The 22,034-nt window shown below is 37.7% G+C and overlaps 4 protein-coding genes across 4 annotated transcripts; 3 read left to right on the forward strand and 1 right to left on the reverse strand.

Moving 5' to 3' along the window:
• The first annotated feature begins 6 nt into the window (after positions 1-6).
• On the forward strand, positions 7-4,858 carry LOC146476496 (uncharacterized). The gene is made up of 3 exons (XM_085114367.1): positions 7-134; positions 1,309-1,417; positions 2,789-4,858. The coding sequence occupies exons 1-3, from the start codon at positions 18-20 to the stop codon at positions 3,097-3,099; spliced, it is 537 nt and encodes a 178-aa protein (XP_084970493.1). The 5' UTR covers positions 7-17; the 3' UTR covers positions 3,100-4,858.
• On the forward strand, positions 4,183-6,169 carry LOC146476497 (uncharacterized). Its single transcript, XM_085114312.1, has 3 exons — positions 4,183-4,198; positions 4,329-4,619; positions 5,859-6,169. Exons 1-3 carry the CDS (start codon positions 4,183-4,185, stop codon positions 6,167-6,169), a joined length of 618 nt encoding a protein of 205 aa, XP_084970438.1.
• Positions 6,170-11,073: 4,904 nt separating this feature from the next.
• Positions 11,074-18,230, forward strand: LOC146476498 (uncharacterized). Its single transcript, XM_085114369.1, has 3 exons — positions 11,074-11,342; positions 13,557-13,665; positions 17,916-18,230. Exons 1-3 carry the CDS (start codon positions 11,217-11,219, stop codon positions 18,194-18,196), a joined length of 516 nt encoding a protein of 171 aa, XP_084970495.1. The 5' UTR covers positions 11,074-11,216; the 3' UTR covers positions 18,197-18,230.
• A 678-nt stretch (positions 18,231-18,908) lies between these two features.
• On the reverse strand, positions 18,909-21,873 carry LOC146476499 (uncharacterized). The gene is made up of 2 exons (XM_085114368.1): positions 21,471-21,873; positions 18,909-20,574 (listed from the first exon to the last, which is right to left on the reverse strand). Exons 1-2 carry the CDS (start codon positions 21,822-21,824, stop codon positions 20,209-20,211), a joined length of 720 nt encoding a protein of 239 aa, XP_084970494.1. The 5' UTR covers positions 21,825-21,873; the 3' UTR covers positions 18,909-20,208.
• Positions 21,874-22,034: the final 161 nt, after the last annotated feature.

The following is a 22,034-nucleotide window of genomic DNA, read 5'->3' on the forward strand; positions in this document are numbered from 1 at the left end:
TTGATCCGAAATTCAAGATGGCGATGAGAGTGACAACCGAGGCTGTGAAAATGCGATTTCCTAACGTGTCAAATATTTCTACAGACGAGCTTTTCCAGCTGATAAATGATGATAATTCAAAGGTGGTCCTGCTGGTAAGTGGCCTGCGGATTATCCCCTCCCTAGACCTACCTTCTGGTTAGTTCCTCTGGCTAAGTTATGTAATAAGCTTAAGCCTATAAACTTAAGTTTAATTCATATAATGTGTTTACCGTTCACCTGTCCACCTGGCTCATTTTCGATAGCTTAATATAGGCCCTAATTTTGACCTTCTACCCTTTGCCTGTGTACTTGAATTTCTACAATTCTGGTGCAGAAACTGGTGAAATAGTGAGGCCATTTCCGAGTTGCTGTGAACCTTATTATGAAAGCGAGGCTTTCATTTGAAAGCTTTTCATATGAAAATTAGTTTTGTTTGCATATGAATGAAAACAAATTTTCATAATAAAAACTTTGCACTTAGCCTCGCTTTTATAATAATTATTACCTGCCAATTCTCACGCATATGCATGAGTCTCATGCCTGCGGACTAAAGACAGCGATCTCACACATCAAGGGCAATTTCTCACGCCTGACTCACAAATCCGGAAAAGTTGTTCTAAAAACACGTCATTTAATTTGAGATTTGTTACGTATTATTTCTTTGCTTTTTATAACAATCGCAAAAGCTTTCAAATGTCTACAATCCATTCGAATCATAAGTGTTCAAAGGTCGCCGAAACATCTTTGGACGTTTTCGGCAACGTTCTGAAGTCTTCAGAAAATCGTTGGAATCTTTGGAAGTGGCTCGGACATTTTCAGAAATCCTGCTCATGACGAGGCAAAAATCTCACACGTTTGACTCAGAAAAAGTTGGCAGGTATATTATAATGAGGTTCAAAGCAACTTGGAAATGGCCTATTGTAGACCAGGGAAGGCAAGTGAAGGGAGAACAATGCAGGGGTAAGGGGAGCGGGGATGTCCTTTTCATTTTCCTCCCCTCCTCCCTTCTCTTCTTCCCATTTTCCTTTTGTCTCTTCCTCTCTTTATATCCTCCAACCCTCCCCACCCTCCTGATGGCAAGGCAACAAACTGTTTCATCTAAATAATCAAGCTTGTGATTTGCCATTCACAGCAAGTGAACTGAAAATTTGAAGATTCTAAAGCATGTTAAAAACCTTTGGATGAATAGGTTTATATGATGTTGAATGATGCAAGCAGAGTGTGCTTCAGAAGTTGCATAATTATAAATATCAACTTGATCAACAATGTATTCATTTCATTTTGAAGGATGTTCGTGACGAGAAAGAGTTTCAAGTCAGCCATCTCCATAAAGCACATCATGTGAACCCTGCACTGAAAGACATGGAGCAAGTGATAAAACTAGTCACTGAGACAGGTGTGAATTGTATTTCTAAAAGTTATGTATGCTTGGTAAGGTTGTTATGATATCCCCAGCAGCTTCCCTTAAAGAACAGTCCATTGCTTTTGTTTTGTTCGTCATACGATAAGGAACCTTTGATTGATGTCTTGTATTTGTATGATATATACAGTTGACCCTGTATCAAGCAGTCAGCTGTCAAAGTTCCAAAAATTACTTCCCTTCATTACTGTAATTTTGACCTCTGTTAAGTGGTCGCTTCTATTTAGCAGTCACAGTCACCCTTTACTAAGTCCCAACAAGCTGATTCTATTATGTCTTGGCCTGTTTTAAATGGTCACTTTGTAAAAAGGAACTACTCAAATGTAATGACAAATAGGGGCTGACAGGTAATTGAATTTCCTGTAACCTGCAATACTGAAAGAAGGATCTTGGTGTAAATCTTTTATTAGACCGTTGTTAAACCATATTCTGCTTTGTTATACTACTTTATTGTTGCAATTTCTTAACTGAGTTAGTGATTTTGTGGGTCCATGGTATGTAAACTATTCATTAAGTAATCAGATGTGATATATACAAAATGGCATTTTGTGGTGTGTGTGACGTGTATTCTGTGCAACCTGTATTAAGTGGTCAACTTGTATTTAGTAGTCACTTTAATAACCATTCCCCAAGGGTGACTGCTTAATGCAGGTTTTACTGTAGTATGTTAAAATCTTCTTCATAGTCTTAGGAAATATCATAGGATTGTTAATTTTTGGTACATCACTCCTTTTGGATAAAAATGCTGTCTTGCAATTCAATAATTATTTACTTTTACAAATTAATGATTATATTAGTCTACTGGTGGCTATCTGAACTTTGCATAATTCTGTGTCTATGTTTGTTTGCATGGTCAACCTCAACATGTAAAATACTGTAAACTGCCGCTTATCAAAGCCCTGGGCTTATACAACTTCGCAAGGGGTGTTAGATTTGCTTATAAACAGAGGGGCTTATATCTGAGTGGGTTTGTAACTGAAATAAAAAAAACCTGCTTTCAAACAAGCTAAAGCAGTGTTGATCAAAACACGTTTTTCATTTACTGGCTTTTAATTTAAAATGTCACTAGTTACAACAAAATTAAAACAAACAACAGGAACAAAACTAGCGGGGGGGCTTATAATCGGATGTATTTTTTGGTTTAAAGGTAGATGGGGCTATAGCGGAGTGGGGGAATGGGGAGGGGGGTAATGGCTCTTATAAGTGGCAGTTTACTGTAAACTGGCTGCCTGGCATTTTTAACTCTAAGGTTATTTCAGGACCCAGTAGCCTTATTATTTCTATTTTACATTGTAAACTATGGGAGTTAATAAAGTTCGCTGTTGTTGTTGTTGTTTCACCTTCAAGATGTGAAATCTGAAGATCCAGTAAACGTTGTGTGCTACTGTTCAGTGGGATACCGTTCCAGTGCTCTCGCTCAACAGTTGCAATATGAACTTGAAAAGCCTGTTTATCAAGATACGAAATCAAAACTGGTGATATATAATTTAGAGGGTTCAATCTTCAAATGGGCAAATGAGGGAAAAGACCTTGAGGATAACAGAGGAAGAAAGACTGTTGTTGTTCATCCTTACAACATTATTTGGGGAAAGCTGTTAAATGCTGAATTGCGGAGCTACGAACCTAGTGAATCAGAAGATGAAAGTTGTAAACTTTAAACTGCATCAATCTGAAGTTAATAATTATAAATTTCCGTGTGTTCTCATTAGACAAAACACGTCACGTGCCACAAATTGTGCGGTAGTTATCAGACGATAACTGTCATCCAGTTTGATAATAGTCACCCAATTTTTTTCCAGGAGAACAACAAAGAAATAATGTCACAGTTTTAGATTTTCAAAGTTGTTGTAATCCAATCATAGTTGAATAAAATCTAGTAAACTAGTTAGCTTGCCGTTATTTGGAAGCCATGGCCATCACTGGCTGTTTTGTCTTTTCCACAGTAAAGCACACACGTTTCAGAAAATAACTGCAGGGTTATTTAAACCGTTTATTAGACCGTTGTTAAAACATATTCTGCTTTGTTATACTACTTTGTTGTAGCAATCTCTTAACTGAGTAAGTGATTTTGTGGGTCCTTTGTATGTAAACTATTAATTAAGTAATCAGATGTGATATATACAAAATGGCATTTTTTGTGTGTGTTTGACATGTATTCTGTGTGCACAACCTGTATTAAGTGGTCAACTTGTATTTAGTAGTCACTTTAATAGCCATTCCCCAAGGGTGACTGCTTATGCAGGTTTTACTGTAGTATGTTAAAATCTTCTTCATGGTCTTAGAAAATATCATAGGATTATTAATTTTTGGTACATAACTCCTTTTGGATAAAAATGCTGTCTTGCAATTCAATAATTATTTACTTTTACAAATTAATGATTATATTAGTCTACTGGTGGCTATCTGAACTTTGCATATGTGTCTATGTTTGTTTGCACGCTCAACCTCAACATATAAAATACTGTAAACTGCCGCTTATCAAAGCCCTTAGCCGACAGGGCTTATACAACTTCGCAAGGGGTTTTAGATTTGCTTATAAACAGAGGGGCTTATATCTGAGTGGGTTCATAACTGAAATAAATAAAACCTGTTTCAAAACGAGCTAAAGCAGTGTTGATCAAAATACGTTTTTCATTTACTGGTTTTTAATTCAAAACGTCAATATTTGGAACAAAATTAAAAATAACAACACGAACGAAACTAGAGTGGGGCTTATATCCGGGCGGCTTATAATCGGATGTATGTTTTGGTTTACAGGTAGATGGACCTATAACCTGGGGGGGGGGGGGGGAAGGCTTATAAGTGGCAGTTTACTGTAAACTGGCTGCCTGGCATTTCTAACTCTAAGGTTTTTAAAGTTTGTTGTTGTTGTTGTTTCACCTTCAAGATTTGAAATCTGAAGATCCAGTAAACATTGTGTGCTACTGTTCAGTGGGATACCGTTCCAGTGCTCTTGCTCAACAGTTGCAATATGAACTTGAAAAGCCTGTTTATCAAGATACGAAATCAAAACTGGTGATATATAATTTAGAGGGTTCAATCATCAAATGGGCAAATGAGGGAAAAGACCTTGAGGATAACAGAGGAAGAAAGACTGTTGTTGTTCATCCTTACAACTGGGGAAAGCTGTTAAATGCTGAATTGCAGAGCTATGAACCTAGTGAATCAGAAGATGAAAGTTATAAACTTTAAACTGCATCAATCTAAACTTAATAATTGTTAATTTCCGTGTGTTCTCATTAGACAAAACGCATCACGTGCCACAAATTGTACGGTAGTTATCAGACGATAACAGTGATCCAATTTGATAACAGTCACCCAATTTTTTCCAGGAGAACAACAAAGAAACAGTGTGACAGTTTGAGATCTTCAAAGTTGTTGTAATCCAATCATAGTTGAATGAAATCTAGTAAACTAGTTAGCTTGCCGTTATTTGGCTACCATGGCCATCACTGGCTGTTTTGTCTTTTCCACAGTAAAGCACACACGTTTCAGAAATTAACTGCAGGGTTATTGAATCTTTTATTGGACCGTTGTTAAACCATATCCTGCTTTGTTATACTACTTTATTGTTGCAATTTCTTAACTGAGTAAGTGATTTTGTGGGTCCATGGTATGTAAACTATTCATTAAGTTATCAGATGTGATATATACAAAATGGCATTTTTTTGTGTGTGTTTGGCATGTATTCTGTGTGCACAACCTGTATTAAGTGGTCAACTTGTATTTAGTAGTCACTTTAATAGCCATTCCCCAAGGGTGACTGCTTAATGCAGGTTTTACTGTAGTATGTTAAAATCTTCTTCATAGTCTTAGAAAATATCATAGGATTATTAATTTTTGGTACATCACTCCTTTTGGATAAAAATGCTGTCTTGCAATTCAATAATTATTTACTTTTACAAATTAATGATTATATTAGTCTACTGGTGGCTATCTGAACTTTGCATGTGTGTCTATGTTTGTTTGCACGCTCAACCTCAACATATAAAATACTGTAAACTACCGCTTATCAAAGCCCTCAGCCGACAGGGCTTATACAACTTCGCAAGGGGTTTTAGATTTGCTTATAAACAGAGGAGCTTATGTCTGAGTGGGTTTATAACTAAAATAAAAAAAACCTGTTTCGAAACGAGCTAAAGCAGTATTGATCGAAATACGTTTTTCATTTACTGGTTTTTAATTCACAATGTCAATATTTGGAACAAAATTAAAACTAACAACAGGAACGAAACTAGAGTGGGGCTTATATCCGGGGGGCTTATAATTAGATATATTTTTTGGTTTACAGGTAGATGGACCTTAATAACCCGGGGGGGGGGGGGTTTATAAGCGGCAGTTTACTGTAAACTGGCTCTCTGGCATTTTTAACTAGAAGGTGTTTAAAGTTTGTTGTTGTTGTTGTTTCACCTTCAAGATGTGAAATCTGAAGATCCAGTAAACGTAGTGTGCTACTGTTCAGTGGGATACCGTTCCAGTGCTCTCGCTCAACAGTTGCAATATGAACTTGAAAAGCCTGTTTATCAAGATACGAAATCAAAACTGGTGATATATAATTTAGAGGGTTCAATCTTCAAATGGGCAAATGAGGGAAAAGACCTTGAGGATAACAGAGGAAGAAAGACTGTTGTTGTTCATCCTTACAACATTATTTGGGGAAAGCTGTTAAATGCTGAATTGCGGAGCTATGAACCTAGTGAATCAGAAGATGAAAGCTCTAAACTTTAAACTGCATCAATCTAAACATAATAATTATTAATTTCCGTGTATTCTCATTGGACAAAACGCATCACGTGCCACAAATTGTACGGTAGTTATCAGACGATAACTGTCATCCAATTTGATAACAGTCACCCAATTTTTTTCCAGGAGAACAGCAAAGAAACAATGTGACAGTTTTAGATTTTCAAAGTTGTTGTAATTCAATCATAGTTGAATAAAATCTAGTAAACTAGTTAGCTTGCTGTTATTTGGAAGCCATGGCCATCACTGGCTGTTTTGTCTTTTCCACAGTAAAGCACACACGTTTCAGAAATTAACTGCAGGGTTATTAAAAAAATAAACAAACCCCTTTGTGGCTTGCTTGGATGATAGTAGCCCTGACTCATAAAATTGTCCTCAAAATTTTACAGTTGCCCTCAAAGCTTCGCTTCGCAGCCAGTTGTTCATTTTATTTGACGGTCTTGGAGCCTTGGGCATTATCCTCCGATATACCAGCCGCCTGCAGAAAGGGTTAATTTACTAAATATTTAGAAATGAAATATGTCAACATATTCCCCTTGACATTGCCCCGCATGTAGTTGCACTAAACGATAAAGGTATAGATAGAAAGTACAGTGGAACCCCGTTAATACGATAACATTCGGGCCGTGAAAATGCGGTGGTATTAACGGAGTGGTCGGACTAACGAGGTTGTAAAACTAAGGAAATGACTGCACTTTCAATTCGTTTGGGGCACAAGAAAAGTGGTTGTAGTAACAAGGTGGTCGTAAGGTGGGGTTCAACTGTATAAAAAAGCGGCTTTTAATTTATCAGTCACATCTCTTCAGAACTAATTTGGTCACAACCAAAATAAAGAACAGTAGCTCTTCACTCCAATCATACCTTGATCTAAATTTAAAGAGTTTAACGTCTTGCTTTGCGTGTGAACTTGATTTTTTAGATTTCCCTGAGAAAAAAATCTTGGTTCTTTTAGGCGAGCAATTGGCTCTTGCTCCCTTTTCTTTCCCCCACTCCAGTGAGCTCTTGGGGCAAAGGTTTTTTTTTTTTTTTTTTTTTTTTGAAATACACGTTAGTGATACAAATAAACAGCAATAAACGGTAATTACAAACGATAAGTACAATCAAAAACGGTGTTACATTAATAGGAGTAGGAAAAATGATGAAACTCTTGATATTTATCAGTATTATTATACAGCTGTTTGCAGAAATTTTGAGCCCCCCAAAATATATCGTTATATCCATATATCCGGCAATCTTTGGTAAAATTTGGTTTCCTTGTGCACAGGCTTCACGCATTTATTTTTCATATTCAAATTTGCAACCATATTACAACAAAAAGATTCTTCTTTTCCTCCGGTTTCACATAAATAGTAAATGTAACACCACTTCAGAAATATGGATATAGTGATATATTTTGGGGGGTTCGTTTCGTAGTACCATATGTTACAAATATACGAAGAACTGCGAGGATAGTTTGGGCGACTGTGCAAATATTATCATTCAGGGCTTGAAGGGCGAATATGACTTTAAATTAAGAAAGCTCTTTTGAAATTGTTTTTCTCTCAATATTAAGAGAGACTTGGTATAAATATTTTGCAGTTATGTATGTGTGTTATGTTATGTAATGTATATTATTTTTCCTTTCGTTTGTTTTTTTCAAAAAAGATAATTCTACCATATGTTACAAATAGCGACAATTTACCAGCTTTGTATGTTAAGGGTTAAGTATTAGTTACATTATATACACTATTTTTTTTTCTTTCTTGTTAGCAAGCAAGAAAGAAAGACAAGTAACATTAACTAAGCAATAAATGACTGCAAAAAACACTACATCCGTCGATCTCAAAAGTGGTAGACAACCACCAATCCTTAAAGTTAAGACTTGTACAAATATCATTCGGGATTGTTCTTCACGTAGAAACTAATTTTTATACTAAAATACTATGTTCTTACAGTTTCTTGTTGAAAATCCCTTCCATTTTACAAACCACTGATCCTTCGCCAAATCTCTTTCGTAAAACCCTTGTTTTCATTCGCTCTGCGACCACTTTGTCGCTGGCCTCGACGACTCCTATTCGACGTCGCATGACTGAGGAATTTTCTTCTTGTTGTCTAAGTTCTTTTTCACCTGCATCCAGGCCATCACATTTGACTTCTTTAGCGCGTTCTTCACTGGCCCTTCTCGGCAAACTGTTCTTATCTTGTTCATGTCCGCCCTCCTGAGTGTGGTTTTCAGCCGACGTTGAAGGGCCCTCACTGTTGAGTTCTTTAGCGCTTCCCTCATTGGCTGCACTCGAGTTTAGGCTCCTGGCGATGTCTTGTTCATGTCCCTCACTTTGATTTTCAGCCACCGTTGAAGCGCTATCACGCAGATGCATCTGACTCTCTTCAAGGTTTATCGAGCACTCTGGAATATCCAACAATCGCTCACTTTTGGAGGAATCTATTTTCAACGATTCATTTGCACATTTTTCCTGGCTCTCTTTTCCGCTCAAATCTTGGCTCGCGATTGCAGCACTTAAACCAAACGCCATTTCAGTCGACCCTTGAAGTGAAGAGCTAGTGCCCTCTGGAATTCTTCAGAAGTTGACAAGAAGTCGGGTAAACTCTGACCGTTACTGGTTTGAACGTATCACTGCTTCTTTGTTTACGTAAGTACTTTCGGTTGTTATTCAGATATTGAGTCACAAGACAACAAAATTGCATGAGACAACGCCTCATCCGGTTCTTTGAACCGACCGGGGATAACAGAACACCAAACGAACGTATATGCGTAGAACCACAGGGTTTTTTCTTTTGTTCATTTTTTGTTGGTTTTCTTTTTTGTGTTGTTTCATTTTTGCTTTTGCTTTTTTTTTTATTTTTACCGAATTTCCCAACTCTTTATTTCAACCACAGCCGGAGAGCAAGAAAGGATAACAACAAACAAAAAAACAAACAAACTAAAAATAAAACTCGTCGATGTCAATGGACATCGGGAAAATTATCCAATGTGCATGCAACCAATCAACAACGAGATGATAAATACAACAAAACACGTTTATTCTTTGAACTGCCCGAGGAAAGAGATCGATCGTGATCCGAGAGATCCCTGTATGAAACAAAACAAAAATAAAAAATATATATATATATATTCTTCTTCTTTTATTATATTTCTAGTTTAATACTGTACATATTTTCCACTTCATTATGTATGTATGTACTTATTTTTGACTTTAGTAGCTGTTTAATTTTTTTTGTTAATATAGGCTTTAGGTAACACTTTAGTGAGGGACGTAGCTCCTGTTTCGGATTTTCCTGTCAATACTTGTCCTTTGTATTGCCAAACTATTACAGTAAAGTACCGATTTTAACACAAAAAATGAGCCATTTGAAAACTAAGGAAATATAGTTAAGTTGTCCTTGTGCAAGACGTTCGTGTCAGTTTCATTTCTCAACGCGGCCTGTTTGTAAGACTGAAGATAGATAAAATTCCTGATGACACAGAGTCAACCTCGGGTATGATCATTCAGCTTGAGTGCAGGTCACCAAGGTCTGATTCGCTGCCAGCTTTCGAAGCATTTCGATGAATGCCTCCAAAGATACGGGTGTTTTGAGATTTTTTCCAAATTAGGCTGCTGTGCCTCAATATCATGCAACCTCGTCTCTAAGAAGAGATCGGAGATGGTCCTGAAGACGAGGTTGGCGAAACTGACAATCGATCTGTTTTTATGGCCAAGCTGTACGTGAATAAGTGAAAGCATAGGCACGCAAAGCGTGCATGACTTATGTCGAAGTTTTTGAGGCTACCAGGTGGGCTATGAGAAATCACCGTGAAAAACACCCAGTCTTGCTCACTAGTCGAGGAAAAAAGAAACAAAGGACTTTTAAGTTTACCAGACAAGCAGTTGCTGTTTAGACTAGTTATTTTAAAAGGTCTTGCTTGTCTGTCATTACAAGTACGCTGTAAATTTTTTTGAAGGGTAACTGCTGTCATCAATAGTGCCGTGAAAAATAGTGAAATAAGAGAGGTGCTAGATAAATTGCAGGTGGGATTTAAGGTCGGTTTACATTGCATCGCTAAGGATTACACTTTTTATGATATAAAGGGAGCGATCCCCGTGGGCGGGGGGGGGGGGGGTTAAACTTGACCCGTGTTTGGGTATAGGGGTGCCGCTGGGGGTTTGAAACCCTGACCCTGTTTAGGACGAAAATAACCTTATACATACATACCCTGTGTAGGACAACGCCCTCTATTTAAAGACGCTATTTACGACAAAGGACAACATCTAGCTCTTGTTTTACACAAGCGTTTATTGGCAATAGTAATTACATTTAAAGGCCCACTGTCACTTAGCCGACGTGATGTTCCACTAGCTCATCCGAACACCAATCACAACAGATAAAATAATACATTACCTAGAAGTGATGACGAAAAATCCCAAAATTTCGCATTAACAGCGGTGAACCTCTGGTGGAAACTTAATTGACGTGAAGCATTGTTCACTAAAATAAATACGGACAAACGTCTCTGATTTTGGATTGCCAAATACTCGACGACAGTCTTGTCTAGGACGGATCCAGGAGAGACTCCCCTGAATTTATATACCCTGTTCAGGGTATATAATATAAGGGGCCAAACGGGGTAGAGGGCAGATGGTACAGGACAGAGGGACCAAACGCCATACCCATATATTAGTGACATCTTAGTACAATTTTAGCTAGTTATTTTAACTATTACTTTTCTTCGTCGAATTTTTTCTCGCCCGTTTCGACTTTTATCCTCGTCCTCGCTATCTGTCCCCCGGTCTCCAAGGAGGTGACCTTTCGCTAGAAGCACGCTGTTCATTGGTTGTCAGCTCGCCCTAAACTACACTCAATCTGATTGGTGCCACATAGCGTTACACACAAACTGAACATAGATATGTTAATAAGATCAACATAGCTCTAAAGCGTTGAAAATTAAGCTGACTCAGTGACTGCCTCGTGCACGGTCAAACGAATTGCCCTATTCAGATCATCCCACAACAATCGCTGCATTGAACACAGTCTGTTTCAATTCACCGATTTAGAAATGGCTCTCAGGCTGATTATCGGTGTCCTAAAGAGACAATTTCCCAAAGTACCAGTAATAACAACCGATGAACTCCAAAAATTAATGGAAACAACACAGACACAGCAACGAAAACTCGTCTTGTTGGTGAGTAAATTTTTAGTGCCGAGTATAGCTGAAATCTGATCGAATACCTGAAACGGTTTTGTATCTCACGTTTAGGCTGTTTCAGTGACAAAATATGGGAAACATACGTCTGACTTGTTATAACCGTGTTGATATAAGTGTTCAGGGGTTATACACCACTGGTTATAGTCGGAAAGAAAGATAACTGGAGAACCTTAAATAACATTTCCGCTAAATTCAGTTCCATGCAAACACCCAAATTGTTACGATAGGTGAGACTAAAGGGGCCCATACACAAATGCACTGCATACAAACCTAGAAAAGAATCCTTATAAGAACACAATTATCAATTATGCTAATTTTTCAAAAACGCTTATTGGGTAAATATATCTCGAATCATGCAAGAATTACAGCCACTGAATACCAGTTTTTTGCGCCAACAGGCGAGATTTACAAAGCATCCAGCCTGGGTTACACAGAACAGTAGCACTGTTGTAGGTTCCTGGGAGATTTCACATTTTATTTTATAAGTTCGAAGTTGTGCTATCTTTCAAGTACTGACAGTCCAATTTGAATGTTAGTTGTCAAACCATTATCCGGCTCAGGTTGTAATACGCATAACGGCGTAACGAGTAACGACGTGACGGGGAGTTTTTTCAACTTATATTTTTTATTGTATATATATTTTTTTCTTCTCATAAAATGGTCTTTTTTTTTTTTTCATTTCATTTTCCGCTTTCATTTATAGAGTGAAAACAAGACTACAAGATAACTAACTGGCAATTTTTTAGTGCTATTGAGGACAGATTATACTTTCATAATATAATAATAATAATAATAATAATAATAATAATAATAATAATAATAATAATAATAATAATAATAATAATGATAATTTACATTTATATAGCGCAAACCTCTATATGGATATATGGATAAAGAGTGAACTCAGAATATTTGTATTAATTCTCAGTGTGTAGCTTTTATTTGTTCATCATAATACGAATTCATATTGAAGGAATTTTCTTAAATGGATAAAGAAGTAACGAGATTGTTTAATACAACGAAATTTTCCATGTTAATACACACCTGCCAACACTCCCGGTTTTTTGCCTTTTCTCGCAGTCTACCGACAAAGACCTGAAATATCCTGATTTTTCTTAAAAAAAAAAAAAAACTGGACTGGTTTGATTTATAAAATGAAACTTCTAAAAGTTTCTTTAATTTAATCTAAAAAATCTGCGATTTAGCGCACGAATCACTTTTTGCTTCCACAAGGTAAAGGAGAGGACCCTGGGAACGAGTTTGAGATAAGTGGGGTCTAGTTTCAAGATTGGCTGCCACGCTTGTGCTGGACGAGTGAATCAAAAATTTTCTGTTACGTTCGTCGCCGTTTTTACATGTAACTGTACTCCGTAGTACAGTTGTGTTTATAATCAGCCTCCGCCTAGATATGAATTAAATAATGAAATCTCCAGATTTTTCCCTCAATCTCCAGGGCCCAGTTGTTCGAAAGCCGATTAACGCCAATCCAAGATTAAAGTTAGTCGAAGTTTTTATCTCGCTCGTTTAAAATGGTTTAAAAGGTTAATTTCTGGCTAAAGGTTAAGAAACGTCCAAGTCAAAACTGAGGGACAAATTAAACTCTAATCAAAGTTCTAGTTAATCTAGGCTTACCGTAATCGGCCTCCAGATTTTTCACCTTTGGGGGTTGGCAGGTCTATTAATGGCAAGCAAAATTTAAGCTCGCTTGCGTTTTCAATACGATTAACAATTAGTGCGTAAACAACAAAAAACTAGAAGCTGAAAATCCACGTTTATTTTAATACGTCGATTCTCGAGACATAAGACTCCACAAATCCTTTTTCTTTTTTTTTTTTTAACCGAAATTTATCGTGAAATTTAAAGGAGAACTGGAATGGGGTTAGTGATAAAAATTCATTTTCGCTGTTGTATAGACTCCACCCAGAATTTCGTTTGTGTTTTGTGGCTCAAGTTCATTTTCAACTCGGAGTTAAAAATGAACTTGAGCCACAAAACACAAAAACGAAATTAATATAAATAATAGAGACATCCGTGAACTCTGATCGATAAGTTTTTGTGGCGGATAATTCAGTAAACCGCAAAAGGTGTGAGAATCACCACAAAAGCGTTTGAACAATCCCTCCCCTTGATCTGGCACCAGGTTTTAGCCAGAACTTTTGTTGATGTTATATATACTTTTTACCCCAACAGGACACGCGTGAAGAAAAAGAGTTTAAAGTAAGTCATCTTGCCAGGGCTGTGCAGCTAGACCCTGAAGAGAAGAACATGTCCAAGGTTTTCAAAATGATCCACCAAAAAGGTATGAGCCGAGAGAGTGCACCAGGTCCTGACCAGTTAACAAATCGACAGCAGTTTTCTATGGTTTGTACTCTTATAGACCGTAAAATGACGTCATAAAATGTTCAAAACTCAAGTGGAACCACAAGCCGCAGGCGAGAGGAAATTCACTGCCAAGTTTCGATTTGTTTTTTGCAATAACATGGAAAAAAACACTAGAGGAATTTTCTTTATTTTCCGTTGAGAAAGCGCGCACGTTACATCTGACGTCATTCTTATTGTCTGTATACTCTTATTACCTACGAGCCAATCAGCGGGCGGGAATTTTGACGGTTATTGTAAAATTATAAATATAATATTATATTATATATGTATATATAAAGCGATAAGGAATCTAGACCCCTCATGCCACCAACTTTTTTTTGAAAGGTCTGAAAGGAAACAGTATCAGAGAATCAAAGATATTTTAACCTTTGTTGGAACTACAATGTTGAACAGAGGGTAAAGAAAGCCAGCAAGAGACTGTATTATTTGCGCGAATGTAGGAAAACAAATCTACCTACAGAGATCGGCACCACAGTATATTGTACTAAGAATTGCGTCCACTCCTCGAAAATGTATCCCCAGTTTGGGGTGGTCTGCCGAAATACCATGCAGATGAGTTGCAGTCCACACAACCACAGGTCGGTGCGGTTTGGATATCACTGGGATACCAAGAATATCCCTTGCAATGTTGGAGGAAAGATGAAAAGCAGCGACCAAGCGAGAAATGGAAAGAATTGTAAATGATAAAAACCACCCAAATCAAATTTTCATTACAAAGCCAAATACCAGCTACAGCTATAACTTAAGGTGGGGCTCTACCTGAATTTGAGTGAAATTTGAAGAGTTTTAAGAATGGATAGAAGAAAGAAAATGATTTTTGGAACACTAACAGACAGTCGACAACCACGCAAGAGCACCCCAGGTTGCTAGTGGACTAACTTGGTATCCGTCTATTAATTATTAACTACAAATTCTAATTTTAAAACTTCACTAAATCTTCAACATTCCTTATTTCTTTTAATTTTACCAATCCTTCAAGAAAAATTATTTCCTTCCAAATATACCTAAAAATCACCCAAAAATTCATAAAACACCCCAAATCATTAATTTGTGCTATGAATGGAGGGTTTTTGTATTGCTTGAAATGCAAACAAGATATTTTCATTTGACCGATTTTAAGCGGCGTGAAAATGGCTTTTAGGTGAACCCCCACCTTAAGGGGGGATTACACCTAAACGCCATTTTTCCGCCACTTGACATGGCTTTAATGGAAATATCTCGTTCACGTTTCAAGCAATCCAAAAACTCTACCGTCATCCTGTGAATCTGTGTTGTGGAGTGTTTTGTGAATTTTTGGATGATTTTTGGGTATATTTGGGAGGAGTAGTTTTTCTAAGGATTGTTAAAATTAAGAGAAATAAGAAACATTGAAGATTTAGTGAAATTTTAGAATTAGAATTTGTAGTTAATAATTAATAGACGGACACCAAGTTAGTCCACTAGCAACCTGGGGTGCTCTTGCGTGGGTATTAACTGTCTGTTGGTGTTCCAAAAATCATTTCTTTCTTCCATCTCTTCTTAAAACCTCCTCAAATTTCATTCAAATTTAGGTGTAATCCCCCCTCAAGATCGGTACTAGGCCCAGTAGGAATACCAAGCTCTACAACGAACCGCAAAGACATGCAAACTCTTTTATGTATGGCGCGGGCAGCAAGGCTCCTTTGTTTATACAATTGAATTGTGTATTTTTGACTTGAGTCTAACTGTATGTAAATCCAGATGATAAAGCATTATTTAACATTTCATTTTTCTAGTTCTGAGGACATTGGTCACGCTATTGTTGGCAAATTGTCACGCTTAATTTTACTTTTTTCCTATTTCGTGGGGGGGGGGGGGGGGATAGGGGGGTCAGAACCTCCCGCCTCCCGTACCTTTGCCTCCCGCCTCCCGCCCTTTTTCGCGTTTCTCCCGTCCCCTAGTAAATTAGAAGGCTTTAAAACCCGTATTAGTCATAGAGCTGTACCAGGACGTACCATTCGTCGTAGGCCGTTCATTTTTCATTTTTTTACTATATTTATTTTGATTAACGTTAGCATTATTGATAGGTTTTGTACTCTGAGTTAATGAAATTTTGACTAACATAAAGACTTTTGTTCTTGAGCCATCGTAGCTTGATCAGATATAAAATACAAACAGCGGTGATAAACATAATAAACTTGCGCATTTTATGTAACTTGACGTTTCATATTCCACGTCAAGCTAAAATGCGCAAGTTTATTATCTTTATCACCGCTGTTTGTATTTAATTTTTGACTAACATGTTCGTCTTGTTTGACGGTTTAACCATTCTTTCAGTGTCAACAGTCTTAGTCCATCGTGCAGTGTAGTAGTTGTTGCATTTCTTAATTATTCATTTGTTGGGATCATGTAATTCAAATAGGGACATGGCGAGCTGGCAGCCAAACGCCCCAGTTAGAGTTCAGTACGTCTGCCTAATTCTTGGCGCTGTATTGCGGATCCATCGCATTTACTTGATACACTAATTATAATCTTGATATCTTTCTCGATATCCTTACTCCCTAAAACTGCGTAAAAAAAATTGCTTTTAGTTCGGGAAAAGGTAAAATGAAACTTTAGGACCTACTTTCAATCCAAGTTTTAAATCTCTGGGTTACTGGTGGTGAATTCTAAGCTCGTTGCTACTGCTCTGAGGAAAGAATTACTGCATTAAATGCAAAAAAGCGTTCGAAATTAGGCAAACTGTTCATCAAAAAGAAGTCTTCATCAATGTGCCGAGGAGGCGGCACTGATCTCCTGCTACTCCTAATCCTACACCTTTTTTCTATAAAGTCGTTCCTGGTTGCTTCCCGTGCTGTTTGGCTGCCTATTGTGATAGGAATCGATTTTGCCTTGTCCAAAACGAAAAACAGCGTCGTGAAACGAACCACTCCACACTCTCCACGTGCTCATTGAAACAGCATTCTATTCGCAAATTCCCATACACCATGCAGCAAAATCTTTAGTACGGTCCGATTGGCGGTCATTGGGAGCTAACTCCCAAGAAGGTCGTCCATGCCCCAGATTTCTCACTACCGTACTGAAAGATACTAAGAACTACTAAAATGGTCTTTGACGACATTGAATTTTTTTTTATATCTCTGATACTAAATTTACAAGACGCGTATGCTCACCTCTTTTGAGACTACTAACAACTTGCGCGGCACTCACACATGTGTTTACATGCCACGCTTGACATTTCATGAGCTATGACGTAACACAATGAAAGGGTTTACAATTTCACCGGAAGCAACCCTGTTTATCGCCTGAGCACGAATTTTTGTGTGCCCTTGGATATAAAATATTGTGTAAAGCCTCGGAGGACGCTAAATGGAGGACAAATAACATTGTAAAACATTGTTGGGTTCTTTTTTTGATAGTATTCTAACGCATTAATAAGTAAAGAAATTCACTGCTTTGTATTGCTCTCCCGCTTCCCGTCCTCTTAGAACTCCCGCCTCCCGCCCTTTCCTCTCCCGTCTCCCGTACCCCTCCCGCCCCCTATTCTCCCGGGCTCCCGCCCCCCTGTCCCCCCCCACTATTTCACAACTATATAGTCAGTATAATAACACTAATCTTTAGTGACTCCAACCATACTCTAGAAAATTATATTATGAACTGGTCATGTTAGTTTTTTACGTTAAATGCCAGCTGTCAGGCAATTTGATGTTTGGCCAAACAAAATCACGCTATTTTACGCAAATAAGTCACGCTAGATATTTGATTCTGAGTCACGCCATGTAACATAAGGTGTATTTTTCATGCCGTCATGCTTCTTTGGGTGACTGTCACATATGTTAAAAATTATTAAAAGCACATAATTAATCAGGTGGAGGCAAAGGATGAAAACCAGGGCGCAGAAAAGAATGGGCGGTGCCCATTCTTTTCTGCCCCCTGGTGAAAACGTTTGGTGAACCTTTTCCTGTCCAATAGGGATTCACTTATGGATGGACACAGTCAATCGACTCAACTTAGTTTAACTACAGGTTTGATGGCTTGTCTTACATTTGCTTTAAGACAGGTCTCCTCTTTTTAACCTTCAAAATGCTGTCACACCAAGTCACATAACTTTAGTTCTCTTGCACAACAAAAATTCGCACAATCAGCGAGCAGCTCTAGGTGGTTTAAAATTATCCTCTCTAAAATAAAACTTAATGCACTCTTTTTCAGCTGGGCCACCACAAGACCCTAAAACAGTAGTGTGCTACTGTGCAGTTGGTTACCGAGCAAGTATCATGTCGCAGCGGCTGTTAGACCAGCTTGAAAAACCAGAAAGTCAAGATGTGAAGCTAGACATAAAGGTGTACAACCTGGAAGGGGCTATTTTTAAATGGGGTAATGAGAGAAAGGAGCTCATGGACCCCAATGGTAGCAGTACACAATTTGTCCATGCAGTTGATCGCTTTTGGGGAATGCTTGTGCATAAAGACATAAGGAAATTAGACCCTTAAAGAACCTGTCCATCAACAATCATTTCATTATACTGCATCACACAATAGATGATTTCCCATTGTATGGGGGTTTGCTATTGTGAAAACACAATACCAGGTGAAAGGGAAGCATTGAAAACAAACTCCAGAGGTTTTGATATAAACAGGTTTTTACCATTTTTAGTATGTCAATTGGAATGCTGGGGGTGGGGGACTCCCATATAAAAATGGCCGGAGTGATCATTGGAAAACAACCCCTAAAAGGTACCGGAATTCTTTTTTTTGTGTGGGCGTGGTCTGAACAATTTTTTTACCCCTTCGAGGTACCAAATCAGTTGACTGACATTTACCTCCTCTCATATGTTTCGGCTCAATACCCTACAAGGTACCACCATACCTCTGACGAAAGTCATCTTGGATATTAGCAACCTAAGGGGTACCAAACTGCAAATTTTAACCCCTAAAATGTATGACTATTACCCCTGTCACTTTTTTATGGGAGTTCCCCTCCCCCCAGGGTTGGAATGCTACATGGTCCCACAGCCTACCAGTTTTTAGTTCAGATATTTCACTCTAAAGTTATTTCAGGTAGCCACTGTACCCCTATTATTTGTGTCTTATATAGTCAGTGCTTTATGTAAACTATGGGGTTAATAAAGTTGGTTATTGTTGTTGTTCATATTTGCAATCAACCGTTACTTTGAACATTGATAAATTGAAACATGGCCAAACAGAAGTTTAACTTTGGTTAATAAACTGTTATTAACTGGTTTGGGTGACTCTCAATAGCAAGTAGCAAGCAAGTATAGCAAGTAAGACTTAATACTAGTGTTTTTCAAATAAGCCTGTTACAAAAAGATTGGTCAAAAGGACTAGAGGAATTTCATTTGATACATTTTTGGCTGCAGTCATACTTGACACTGTAGTAGGGAAATCAACAAAAATTCAGTGCAAAGTTACGTGAATTTAATTTATTTTGTATCATTTAATAATAATCTAGCTGACAGAAATGTCACACTTGAATTAAGTAAATAAAAAATGGCAAAAATATATATATATAAAAATAAATAGTTTGCTACAAGAAGTTAAGATCTAGACAAATAAATAACACACTAATCCATAACTATTAGTTGCTTTAAGGTACCTTCATTACAATTCATGTAAGACAAATTAAACAATATAAAATGCCAATAACATTGTTATCTTTTGTTTAATTTTGAGAACTAAACAATGGATGTTATTTGTTACACGTAAGAAGTTCTGTGAAATACCCCAAAAGGTTTTTTTTTAATGTTCATCCACATTTTCCCATACTATTTTAATATGTGCAGCCTTTATGTACTAACACAACAAAAACATCCATTAAGATAAACTTACACCATGGCCCAATTTATTACTGTTTGTTTAATAACAAATAACCATTTAAAGGTTATTCTTTGACTCAAATCTAAATTTTTTTTTGGCTGCTTTTACTTTAGGGTACAGTTTGAAAGTAGCCAAACCACAAGGATGATACAAAGAATTTAAATAAAAATTCCAATTATTACACAAACTATAAATTAAATTGATGCTTAACCCTTTTTAATTTAACCACCAATATCAACATGTATATTTTCATTACGGTGATCAGTATATTTCTTTTGGTATTGTTGGGTGGGTTTCTTAAAAAAAATAACAATAATAATAACAAGAATTGGTAATCAACTCCTAAAATCTTGTGTGCTAAATATTCAGTCAAGTAGTGATATTGTTATTGGTCACCATTGAGGCTTAACAAGTGGAAAACCCTGCTGGAGAATTAGAGAATTCTAAAACTAAAGAAAAGCACCAACATAATAATTTATTCAGAACTAAAACAACATGATAAAGGAACTTTTGGCTCACAGCTACATCATTCTTTCATAGGGGAATCTAATGGGGCCATCGTATGGTACCACTCACATTTTTCTTTAAATATCGAAATGTGTATTACTTTATTCTTGGGCCAAAAGGGTTGCTGTCTCAAATTGGACTGGCAGGCTAAATTCTATTTTCTACTTGCTTTTCTTTTCTAATATCTTTCTTAAGAAATATTCATGCCACCTTGTATCCTCTGTTAATTCTGGATGAAAAGCAGTTGCCATCAAATTATCCTGTGCCACCCCAACAACGACAGGTTCTTCCCTTTGGGGCCAGTCAATGGTTGCAAGAACTTCAACTTTAGGACTGTCAACTGATACCACTGCAGGTGCTCGGATAAAAACTCCATGGTAACTGGCATCGGAGTCACCGTCACTGCATCCATTTATGACACTGCCGCTATCAGAGAGAAGTTTATTATGAAGATTGACTTTCGTCTCAAAGCTGTTCACCTGGCGTCCAAAAAAATTTCTGGAGGTTGTGACATCAATGCCACCAATCTGATGAGAAAGGAAAAGAATACAAACTTAAACTTAACTAATGCAAAAAAGGTTTGGCAAATAATGGGAAGAAACATTAAAAAGCTAAGAATGTTCTTTGACTTTGAATGAGTTTAAAAGGGACCACAAATCCTCCATAATCAGTGGAGGGAACTGGGAGAAGGGGGGAGAAGAGCTGAACTTCCTGGTTAGTTGCAACTTGCCATCCCTCCCTTTCTAGCTTGCACAATAAAATTTTTTAATATATTTACTGGTAATGTTGGAAAAAATTTCTGTTTTCATGAGCCTGTGTATCTGGCAGTTTTGTTGGCGTTTGGTGGCCTGCAGCAGAGCCCATTCTTATCGCAGCTTTGCCGCTCACTTTTTATGGCTCTCCCACAGGCCACTCAACCCCAAGTAAATCGCCAGCTACACAGGCTACTGCTTCATCTGCTTCCTAATTCATTAGGATTCCTGCTTACTGTTTCCGATACCCTCTTCTCTTACATGGCCATTAACCAGTGGCCTAGAATCAACATCCATCTTCTCAGAGACAAGAAAGATGCATACTGAGAGTTCATTCTGATGAGAGCTTCCATATAGCTATACAGCGGAAATAGGCCATAAGAGATGTTTGCTATAAAAATGTGCAGTTCCAGGAAATAAAATGAAACAACAACAAAAAAGCAATACCCCTCCCATGGAAGATTTTTTAGTGGGGCGGCAGGGGGGCGGGGTGGGAGGAAGGGGGGGGGGGGGGGTTGGCAGTGCTCACCTGCCATTGCCATGTCCAAAACATGATAGATACCCCTACAGAGTACAATGTGGGATCAATTGTACTGCTCTCAACCAATGAGACTTTTTGTTTAGTCTACAATGTATGATTCTGTGAGGAACTCTATCAGCCAACTTCATACCTTTGACTGTCCACCTTCTTTTTGAGCTTCTATGTCGTTAGACAGCAAAATCAAGCCAGCACATGTCCCCCAGATAACTTTAGGTTTCTCTTTAGAAGCGACCCATTCTTTCAACACGTCCTCAAAGTTGCTGGATTGAAGGAACAGACTCATAGTCGTACTCTCTCCTCCGGGCAGAATAAGCCCGTCTAAATCGGAGAGTTGTTCAGGCTCCTTGACATCGCTAACCTCAAGATCAACATCTTTGTTGAATGAGGAGTTGTTCAAGGCTTTGAGAAGGGCTGCTCTGTGCTCAAAGAAGGCGCCTTGAATTGCCAAAACACCGATCCTCAATTTCTTACGAGTATCCACCATGTTGGGGAGTTAATAATGTTAATTAATGTTCGTCGAAGGCCATGCAAGCGTGGACAGGATTGCGTAATGCAAAATTCATTTTGCTGGGAGGGGAGGGTTAGCTTTAACAAAGCACCTAATCTATCAGCAGAACTATCCTTGCACAAAGTGATACAACTTTGGCTAAAATAGTATTTTTTAAAACGTAGAATAAAAGTGGCTTTTATTTAT

The sequence above is a fragment of the Pavona decussata genome, unplaced genomic scaffold (genome assembly GCF_977016875.1).
Source record: "Pavona decussata unplaced genomic scaffold, jaPavDecu1.1 SCAFFOLD_76, whole genome shotgun sequence".
NCBI classification, from domain to species: domain Eukaryota; kingdom Metazoa; phylum Cnidaria; class Anthozoa; order Scleractinia; family Agariciidae; genus Pavona; species Pavona decussata.